Consider the following 9,939-nt stretch of genomic DNA (forward strand, 5'->3'; position numbering starts at 1 on the left):
CCGGCCCCGCCCCCGCGGCGGGCGCTGTCCGCGGTGCTGAAGCCCCTCAGGGGCGGGGGGGGGTCTCTACGAGGGGCGTGGCTAGGGAGCTCCCCCCGGTCCGGGGGGGGAGGGGGGGGGGGGGGAGGGGTGTGGGGGGCGGAGCGATGTGGGGGGTGGGCGGAGCCTCGCCTGCGCAGTGAGTCGTCGTCGGTATCATCGTGCTCGGCGCTGCAGGCGGGAGCTTCGACGGGGCGGTCATGGAGCCCGCCCGGTCGTTCCGTCTGCCCGGCCCCGGTCCGGCTCCCGCTCCTCCGGGCAGACTGCGGGGGATCCCGAACCGCGCCCAGCGCCTGCCCCAGCCGGGTTTGCCCGAACCCCGGCCCTCCCTGGTGCCGCTTTCCACCCTGCTGTGTGGCCTGGGCCTGGGTGAGCGGCCCTGTCCCTCTCTGGAGGCCGGGGACTGGCCCCTCGGTAGGTGGTCGTGCCCGGGGGTGAGGTGGGGGGGGGGCCAGCCTGGCCTTCCCCCTCCCCTCAGCCATTGCCACCACCCACCGTGCCCTCTCCTTCCCGCAGGCCGCTGCACCGCTGGCGTGGCGGAGGCTCTGGCACGGCCCAGCCTGGCGGTGAAGGATGACGAGGGGATGGCAGCAGCGCTCCCCGCACGTGGGCGGTGAGTCCCCGTTCCCCCTCCCTTTATCCCCCCCCTTCCCACCTCGGTCCCCCAGTCCTTCGGATGGTTTATTCGCCGACCACGGTGGCAGCGGGCTGGGGGATGCTCTGCAAGTGACACCGTTGTGGTGACCGAGCCGGTGCCCGTGCCGCCTCCTGCTCCGCTCGCTCGGTGGTGTGGTGGCTTGGTGGTTTTCCACCGAAACCTGGTGTTTTGAGCATCTCCAGGCAGGGAGCACCTGCTGCATGTGGGGCATGAGCAGGGGGATCCGGCTGCCGGAGGCAGGAGCCGGTGGGGGGTTCACCAGGGGGTGGTGGGGAGGGTCATTGCCGGGGGGTTGCAGCCAGGATGCTGCCGCCGACGTGACCCCAGCATGCTGGGGTTCACCTCTGCCCACGCTGGGGATGCAGGATCCTGTGGCGAGGCAGAGGGGACGTGCTGCCCAGCCCCCCCGGGAGAGATGCCACCGTGCCGTCCTACGGGAAGCCCTGCATGGCTGCTGCGCCCACCCTGCGTCCATCAGGACCTCAGCCCTCCCTGCCACCCGCCCCAGGGACCCCCCCGGCTGCCAGCAGACCGTAAGTGAAGCATCGGTGAGCTCCAGCCCCACGTTTTGGGGTCTGAGCACTGGCTGGGGTCACGGCTCACCACCCTGCCTTTGCCCCGTCTCTCCTAGGGCGCTGTGGAAGAAGCCGGAGCCGAAGGGAACAGCCTTAACCGTGGGGCTGAACTCAGTTAAAATCCACTGCCAGAATGAAGCCGTCTACCAGTACCACGTTACCTTCAGGTATCAGCATGGGGCCGGGGGGCCGGGCTCCCCCCCGCAGCCCCTCTGAAGGGTGGGTGCCTCCGGGGCAGAGCGCTCCGTGTCTCTCCCTCCCTCCCTCCGTCCCAGTAGCCACTAGATGGAGCGGCCAGCGCAGCCATGGTGCCTGCGGGCAGAGCTGCTGCAGGGCAGCAAAGCAAATGAGCTCTAGCTTTTTTCCCCACGTGGGGTTTTTGGTGTCCTGCATGGGCTCTTATTGGGGGGTAGAGGAGGGTTAAAAGACCAAGGACTTGCCAGCGGTGGCAGGTGATGCATTCCCATCTGCGGCAGCCCCGAGGTGGAGTGCAGGAGCACGCGCTTTGCCATGCTGAAGGAGCACCAGGCAGTGACAGGGAACGTGACCGCGTTCGATGGCTCCATCCTCTACCTGCCCATCTTGCTCCCCCAGGTAAGGGGTGACACGATCCGCACCAAGGTGAGGTTGTTCTAGCTGATTTGGGGGCACAGGGGTGTCCCCCCCCCCAGGTCTCCAGCCCATGTGCTGGGTAGGAAAGCATCCCTCCTGCCCTGGTTAACGTGCCTTCTCGCCCCACAGGTGGTCAGTCTGAAGGCTCAGAGGAGGAGCGACAGGGAGGAGATCACCATCACCATCCAGATAACCAAAGTGCTTGAGCCTAGCTCGGATCTCTGCATCCCTTTTTACAACGTGGTTTTCCGGAGGTGAGGGTTGGCAGAGACCCTCCCCAAGCTCCAAGGAGGAGACCTTCCTCCTCCCTCGGAGCCTGGGCCCATCGTGCTTTTATTTTTCTTTCCTAGGGTGATGAGAATCTTAGATATGAAGCTTGTTGGGAGAAATTTCTTTGAACCTGACCAAGCCACCGTATTACAGCATTACAGGTGGGTGCTGGACCTGGTTTCCTCCTGCCGCTGCCCAGGGGCCTGAGTGTGAGACAGGGATGTCCCTGTCCCCCCAGTAGTAGTGCAAGGCTGGAAATTCAGAAGTCTTTGCCAGGTCAGCTCTCTTGGCCAGGTCTGGTTAGCCTGACCTCAGAATGCCTGTTTTCTGCAGTGCAATTCAGGGGTTATTAGCTGAAAGCTGGCAGCCAGCTGGGAAATAAATCCGCATGTGTTTTGAGTGCTTCTTGGTGAGCAGGACGGCTGTCCGGCTTCTCTGGCAGCGCCATGCAGGCGGCTCCGGTTTTAACCCAGGCGCCGTTGGGCATCTTCCCCTCTGGGCACAGGCTGCAGATTTGGCCGGGATACTCTGTCAGCATCCGGAAGAAGGATGGCGGCCTCTTCCTCTTGATCGACGCCATCCACAAAGTCATCCGCAGTGATTCCGTCCTGAATTTCATGTAAGAGAAGGGAAAAAACACAGAAGAGCCCTGCGGGGCTTTAGGGGTGAGGGTGGTTTTCCAGCAGCTGTATGCCTGGGGCTGGCTCTCAGCAAGGGCAGTGCCAGCTGCAATCGCCGGACCATGGGCCACCGGTGCTGTTTGGCAAAAGGCATTTTATTTTTGGGGTAGCACGGGCAGGGAGCATCACCATGAGCCTTTTCTCGTCCTCCTCCTTCTCTCCTCACCGCAGGCACGCCATCTACAAACAAAGTGTCAGCAGCTTCCAGGACGAGTGCACCAAGCAGCTGGTGGGCAACGTGGTCATCACTCGCTACAACAACCGCACCTACCGCATTGACGACATTGACTGGAACAAGACCCCAAGGGACAGTTTCACTCTGGCCAGCGGCGAGGAGATCACCTTTGTGGACTACTACAGGTAGGGGCCTGCTGGAGCATCCCTTAGGATGAGCGTCTGTCAGTGAGGAAGTGTTTGATGCCTAGCTCTGACCCAACGTGGGTGGGCAGGAACAGGAACATCTCACCTGATGCCATTTCCCTGCTGTTTTTCCAGCAAAGCCTACGGGATCACCATCAGCGAGCTGGACCAGCCGCTGCTCATCCACAGGCCCAAGGAAAAACGGACACCAGAGGGGAAGGTGAGCCAGGCATGGAGACCTGGGGAGGGAAAATTGGAGACCTACAGTCTTTTCTCAGCTCTTCCAGCTCCTGTCCTGCCCATCGCTGGGAGGGCGGGGGCTTGCAGCCCCCTCGCGGTGCTGACGGTGCCTGTCCTCCTCCCTGCAGCATCTGCTGGACGTGATACTGCTCGTGCCAGAGCTCACCTTCATGACCGGGGTCCCCGAGATAAAGAAGGACAGTCGAATGGTGAAGGTCAGAGCATGTTTGCATGGTCTGAAGCATAGTTTGATGGTCTCTGCTCACCTGAGCTGGCGTTGCCTGGTTTGGAGAGATAAGCCCCCAGCCAGCCACTGACGGGGGGAGCTCAAAGCCCCCCATCATGCCCGGGGTTTCCCCAACCCACCTCCTCCCGTGCCCGCCTGCTGCAGGATGTGATGCGGGAGATGCTTCAGAGTCCCAGCCAGCACTACGCACGTCTCACCAGCCTCCTGCGCAGGATCAAGGACAGCCCAGAGGCCTCACAGGAGCTGATGCGCTGGGGGCTCACCCTGGATCCGGATATTCACAGGGTAGGGGCTGCAGGGTGCTGGGCTCTGAGCTTCCCCTACCCAGGGAATGGAGGCAATGGGTGCACCGGAGCTGCCAGGGATTTTTGCTCTGTTCAGACGCAGGGCCGAGTCCTGCCCACGGAGAGGATCAACATGCGGCACAGCTCCTTTATCCCCACTGAGGACCTGAGCTGGAACAGGGAGGTCACGCGAGAAGCTTCCATCTCAGTGGTGAGCCCACTGCTCGGCCGTTGCAACAACATCCCCTTGTTTGAAAACTGGGATGGGTTTTCTTAGTGCTGGCATCCCATCTGCCCCGCTCCTGTCTGAGCTTGTTCGAGCTAAAACCCTTCCCTTATTTATATTGGCTTTATGCTTCAGCCTGTTTTTCCTAAGGAGGTTAGAGGTACATGGCTGCAGCATCTGCTTTCCCACCTCCTCCTGGAGTGGCTGAAGGCTTTCAGACTGCTGGAATAAGATGTTTTGCACCCTTTAGGTTCCTCTTGGGCCGCTTTCCCTCTCCCAAATTTCCTTCTGTGCTGCAGGGCTGGGAGCTACATGGTTTGGCAGTCGCAGCCCCGAGGCAAGGGCTGTCCTCGCCTCTCTCCTAGATTGCCATGAACTACTGGCTGCTAGTTTACCCAAAGCGCCTGCAGGACCTGGCGAAGAATTTGGTGGCCACCATGGAGAGTGTCTGCGGCCCCATCGGCATGCGCGTCAGCCGTCCTGCCTTGGTGGAGCTGAAGGATGACCGCATCGAGACCTACGCCAAGACTATCCGAACTGTTTTGGATAGTGAGGTGAGGAGAGGGGCTCAGGGGGATAGCGCAGGTTAGCACAAGGTTCGTGTGTCTGTTGGGGAGGGCTGTGCAGCTGGTGGATCTTCTTGGATCCCTGTGCATCTAATACTTGTGCATCGCCCTCCCCTGCTCTGCTTCCCTGCAGGACAAGGTGCAGCTGCTCCTGTGCATAATCTCCAGCAGCCGGGAGGACTTGTACGGGGCCATCAAGAAGCTGTGCTGTGTGCAGTCCCCGGTGCCCTCCCAGGTAGGCGAGGGGCTCGGCAGAAGGAGACCACTGGCGCAGGGAAGCTGTGGGCATCTCCAGCCTCGCTTTTCCTGTTTTGCCCCCCTGCAGGTCATCAACGCGCAGACCCTTGCAGGCCAGTTGAGCAAGATGAAGAGTGTGGTCCAGAAAGTCCTGCTGCAGTTGAACTGCAAGCTCGGTGGCGAGCTCTGGGGGGTCGACATCCCCCTGGTAAGGCGGGCAAAACCACTCAGCACATGCGTGTGATGAGTTTGCAAGCTCCGGGGCATAAACTGTTGTGGTCACAGGCTTCCCTCTGGGGTTGCAGATGAACCGTCTGGATAATTGGGGTCAGTGTCTCCATTTTGTGTGTGCAAAGTCCCTCGCAGCTGAAGGGATCCAGACAGGGCAGCCTGGAGGTGTCTGAGTTATCCCTAACTCCCACGTGCCTTTTTTCCCCCCCAGAAACATCTGATGGTTATCGGCATGGATGTCTACCACGGCCGCAGCAAAGGGATGCGCTCCGTCATCGGCTTCGTGGCCAGCATGAATCAGTACGTGGTGCCTTGGGGGGAAGGCTTTCCTTCCGCCTCCACCCTGGGGATGCAGGGAGGGTCCCGCACCAGCATCGCCACTGCCTCTCCTTTGCTGGGAAAGGGGTGAAGCTGTTGTGCTCGGCAAGGTCTCTGCCAGCGTGTTTATGTTGGGTGTCACTGGCCATGGGTGCAGGCAGCGCCGGCCTTTGGCGTGCCCTCAGCGCCGTATCGGTGGGAAAGGCACCGCGAGTGCTGAGCTGGGGTCGGTTTCGGTTGCACAATGGCTCGGTGGACTTTGGCTGACAAGGGGGGTGCCTGACGCTCGTCCCCCTTCCATCCCCAGCATCCTCACCAAGTGGTATTCCAGGGTGGTCTTCCAGATGCCCCACCAGGAGATCGCCGACAGCCTGCGGCTCTGCCTGGCCGATGCCCTCCAGCACTTCCACGAGGTGAGGCCAAACCCCCAGCCTGGCACTCTTGAAAAAGCCCTCCCGTGGTTTAATGTCTCCTCAAAGCAAGGGAAAAACACCCCAAACCTGTCAGCCCGAGCGCGTGCGAGCAAGCAGACATCCTCGGCAGCCTTTGGACTGGATGCGGCACCCGCAGCCACGCGTGCCCGGGGAGGCTAACCCTTATCTCGGGAATGTGCGAACCTGCCTCAAGGATTAGTTTGCACTGGGGGAAGTGCCACGTTACACCTCTGCTCGTATCAGCATCGAACTGCTGAGTCCTGTCCTCTTGTCCCACATCCCCAGCGTGAGAAAAACAGCGTGTGACAGGGCAGGAGCCAGGACCTGCTTTTGGCATTTTCTCATCCTTCTGCGGGTGCTGGAGAAACACCCCTGAAAACTGGAAGTTTGCTGGTCACCAAACGCTTGCCTGTGGGCAGGATTAGTGCAAACACTGCTTCTCTCTGCCCTGCCAGTCCCTCTGAAACCTGTTTTGAAATGCATTTGCTGGGGCTGTGTATAGTTTGGGGCTTTCTGCAAAGCTTGAGGGTGATGGGTTGAATTCACAGGCTGCAAGACCACTGAATTGTCAGCCCTGGAGACCTGGTGGGCATCTAGCACCCAGCTTCTTGCTAGGGCATGCATCTCCCCCTGTCAGCCAGTCCTGTGTACGGTGTCGGGGGGAAAAAACAGCGAGCTCTTCCAATTTCTGCTTCCCCAGATGAACCACTGCTTGCCCAAGAAGATAGTCGTGTACAGGGATGGCGTGTCTGACAGCCAGCTCAACACCGTGCTCAAGTACGAGATCCCGCAGATGCAGAAGTGCTTTGACACCTTTGAGAACTACCACCCCAGCATGGTAGTCATGGTGGTGCAGAAACAAATCAGCACCAACTTCTACACCCTCACGGCAGAGCAATTCACGTCCCCTCCTCCAGGGACGGTCATCGACCACACGGTCACCAGCTCGGACTGGTGAGTGGCAGCAGCAGCAACGCTGGCTGCTTTCGGGAAAGCTGCATATGGGGCGCAAAAAAACCCTTGTGTGCAAACAAAACTGAAAAAAAAAAACCAAACAAACAAACTGGCGTGCAAAAAAACCTTGCTCTTCCCTCCCTCTCAGGCAGGATTTCTTTTTGTTGGCCCATCGCTCTCGCCAGGGCTGCAGCATCCCCACACGCTATGTCTGCGTGCTGAACACGGCCAACCTCAGCTGCGAGCACCTGCAGAGGTAAGGGCAGGCTTTCCACAGCCCCTCTCAACATCCCGCAGCGTGGGGACCCATGTCTGACCTCCTAAATCTGTTTGGTTTTTTGCATAACAATCCCCTGGAGCTAGTGGGGAGGGCAGCAGGTACCTGTGCAGGTACTGGGCTGAGTCTGCTCTTCATACTGGGTTAGCTGGGAGGACTCGCAGCAGATGAGGGAGAGGAGGCGGATGGCATCCGTCTTGCCGCCTCTCTGGGAAGGAGCTAATTGCGAGTGTGATAAAGGAAAATCTGTGTCACCTAGTGCTGGCCTGGGTGGCCTTGCAGGAGAGCTGCTGCGGGTTGAAACACAAATAGTACCCGGGTAATTAATGCAATCAGCTACTATCAGTGCCCAGGCAGGCAGAGCCTGACCTTTATCTCGTGCAATCAGGAAGAAAACATCCCCGTGAGCAGGTTTGACCTTGCAGCCTTTGCAGCTCCCTACTGCTGGACCACAGCGCTGCCATAGGGAGCAGGATCCGTCCCTGCAGCAGCAATCCTGCAAGCCCCAGGATGCCAGCGAGCACTGACACCCTCTCCACTCGCTGTCCCCAGGTTGACATTCAAGCTCTGTCACCTGTACTGGAACTGGCCAGGCACCGTCCGGGTCCCTGCCCCTTGCAAGTACGCGCACAAGCTGGCCTTCCTCTCGGGACAGGTCCTGCACCGTGAGCCCAGCGCCCAGCTCTGCGACAAGCTCTTCTTCCTATAGCTGATGCGCTGGCAACGGGGGGAGAAAGAGCTCGCTTTGGGGTTCGGCTCCCCCAGACGCTGCTGTTAAGTCTCCTGCAAGGGGGACTGTCTTTCCTTAAAGGTGTTGTTTTGGTTTGGTTTTTTTTCCAATTTATTTCCGCACGTGGTTTCTTGGGTTCATTTTTATTGTTGTTTTAAAAGGGTGCTTGGAAGCACTCTGGCACGGTGGCAGGGCCCCAGAGCCGTGGACTCTTGGGCTTCATCTCCATGGGAATGAACCTGGAGTAAAACCCCTCTGCTGTGAGGCTGCCAGCCTCTGCTCACTGGTTTCCAGTCCTCCCAGCAAAGGGATTTGAGTAAATAAGCCCCAAAGGTGATGCTGCTCCCGCAGCGCAGGCTGCAGCTCATCCCTGCCCATCCCCCTGCCCCGTGCAGGTGCTGGATGCAAAACCCAAAGATTTCTGGTATTTTTTCCCCCAATCTCTTGCATTGCCATTGAGACAGCCTCCAGTTTAAAATCTTACTTTGCTTTTTCGAGCTCCTGTTTAACAAACCCAGCTCCGGTTCGGCTGGTTGTCACGTCCTTAAAAAGTCACTGGTTTTCCAAGAAGTCTTCATTAATTTTATTTATTTATTTTTATTCCGTTGGGCTGGTAGGAGAGCAGGTTGATATCCCAAGGGAAAAGTGTGTGTTTGAGTTTTCTGCTATTTCGGATGTTTCTTTGCCTTGGTCAAGAGGTGTCTGAGAGCTTTGAGTTTGAAGCTGTCGGGGGGCTGTGGAGGGGCTGCAGGAGCATCCCCAAAATCAGCTGGATTTCACCTCTGCGTGCCCCCGACCCACCCCTTGTGCAAGCACCAGCAGGGGTGGGGGTACAGTGGGAGCCTCTCCCAGCCCTCCCCTTTTTGTGGAAAAAAAAAAAAAAAGTGAATTTTTTTTTTTTTTTTTTTTTTTTGCTGTAACTGTAGTTTTCAGTTAACTTCATTAAAAGTGTTGCTGGCAGCTGCTCCGTCTCAGTGTAGGCTGGTCAACGGTGGGTGAAGGGGCTGGGTGCTCGTGGGGATGTCCTGACCGCTCTTTCCCCGGGGGGGTCCTGGGATGGAGGGGACAGGGAGGGGGACACACAGCAGTGACACGATGCTGCCTGGCAGGCAGGAGCAGAGCCTGTCACCACGTCCTTTGCGCCCTGGGTTAATCATTCACCCTTGCCAATAACAGCTTTTACCCCTTTTATTTGCCGGTCCCGGCGGACTTTGGCAGCCTTCGCTCGCCCAGCCCGGGCGGGTGTTTTGGCACAGGGGGACGTTTGGCCTCAAGCGGCTGGGGGGGTGCTGGGGCCAAAGTGGGGGTGATGGCTCAGGGCAGCTGGCTGGGCCCCCGGTGTGCCTGGCCTCCCACCAGCCGGCTTTTTATATTGTGCCGTCGCCGCTGCCGGGGAGAAAGGCTGCCTTGTCCTTGCCGGCTCCTTGGCACCGGCAGGAGAGCTGGGATGGCCCCTGGCTGGCATACTCGGCCCCCCCCCGGTCCCTTCCAGGGGGTTCCCTGGGGTGCCATGTCCCCTCAGGTGGGGTCTGTTTGGTACTCTGGCCCCTTGGGAGGGGGCTCAGGGGTGCCCCGTGCCCCCAAAGGGTTCCTGGGGGGGGGGTCTGTGCAGTGCTCTAGACCCCTGAGGGATGGCCAGGGGGCATCTGTGGGGTACCCCATCCCCCCGGGAGGAGTCTGTGGGGTGCCCCACGCCCCCAAAGAGTCCTTGGGGGGCAGAGGGGGTCTGAGGGGTGCTCCATAACCCCAAGTGGTGCCTGGGGGGGTCCATGTCACCAAGGCATGCCTGGGGGGGGTCTGTTCGGTGCCATATACCCGGGGGGGTGGGGGGTCTGTGGGGTGTTGTGTCCCCGCGGGAGGGTTCCGTGGGGAGCCCCGTACCCCCACGGGGCGCCTGGGGGCTCCCTGCAGTGCCCTACACCCCCGTGTCCCCGGGAAATGTCCGTGGCGGGGGGCCCCTTGCCCCGTGCCCCACCGCCCGCGCCCCCCCACTGCCGCCGC

The 9,939-nt window shown here is 59.9% G+C and overlaps 1 protein-coding gene across 1 annotated transcript; it reads left to right on the forward strand.

The window, feature by feature from the left end:
- Positions 1-239: 239 nt before the first annotated feature.
- PIWIL2 (piwi-like RNA-mediated gene silencing 2) lies at positions 240-8,030 on the forward strand. The gene is made up of 21 exons (XM_010562998.1): positions 240-453; positions 556-652; positions 1,063-1,230; positions 1,329-1,439; positions 1,749-1,866; positions 2,014-2,138; positions 2,235-2,315; positions 2,660-2,773; positions 3,006-3,194; positions 3,330-3,414; positions 3,563-3,649; positions 3,826-3,966; positions 4,063-4,176; positions 4,557-4,745; positions 4,891-4,992; positions 5,083-5,202; positions 5,437-5,525; positions 5,851-5,956; positions 6,678-6,931; positions 7,080-7,187; positions 7,761-8,030. The coding sequence occupies exons 1-21, from the start codon at positions 240-242 to the stop codon at positions 7,915-7,917; spliced, it is 2,769 nt and encodes a 922-aa protein (XP_010561300.1). The 3' UTR covers positions 7,918-8,030.
- Positions 8,031-9,939: the final 1,909 nt, after the last annotated feature.

This window comes from Haliaeetus leucocephalus, unplaced genomic scaffold (genome assembly GCF_000737465.1).
Source record: "Haliaeetus leucocephalus isolate CR32 unplaced genomic scaffold, Haliaeetus_leucocephalus-4.0 Scaffold162, whole genome shotgun sequence".
NCBI classification, from domain to species: Eukaryota; Metazoa; Chordata; class Aves; order Accipitriformes; family Accipitridae; genus Haliaeetus; species Haliaeetus leucocephalus.

Bases quoted from the DNA above. Each gene is read 5' to 3' on its own strand.
- PIWIL2 (XM_010562998.1), top strand. From the start codon at position 240: ATGGAGCCCGCCCGGTCGTTCCGTCTGCCCGGCCCCGGTCCGGCTCCC. The intron at 653-1,062 runs GTGAGTCCCCGT...CTGGGGATGCAG, and splicing joins GCGCTCCCCGCACGTGGGCG to GATCCTGTGGCGAGGCAGAG. The intron at 4,746-4,890 runs GTGAGGAGAGGG...GCTTCCCTGCAG, and splicing joins GAACTGTTTTGGATAGTGAG to GACAAGGTGCAGCTGCTCCT.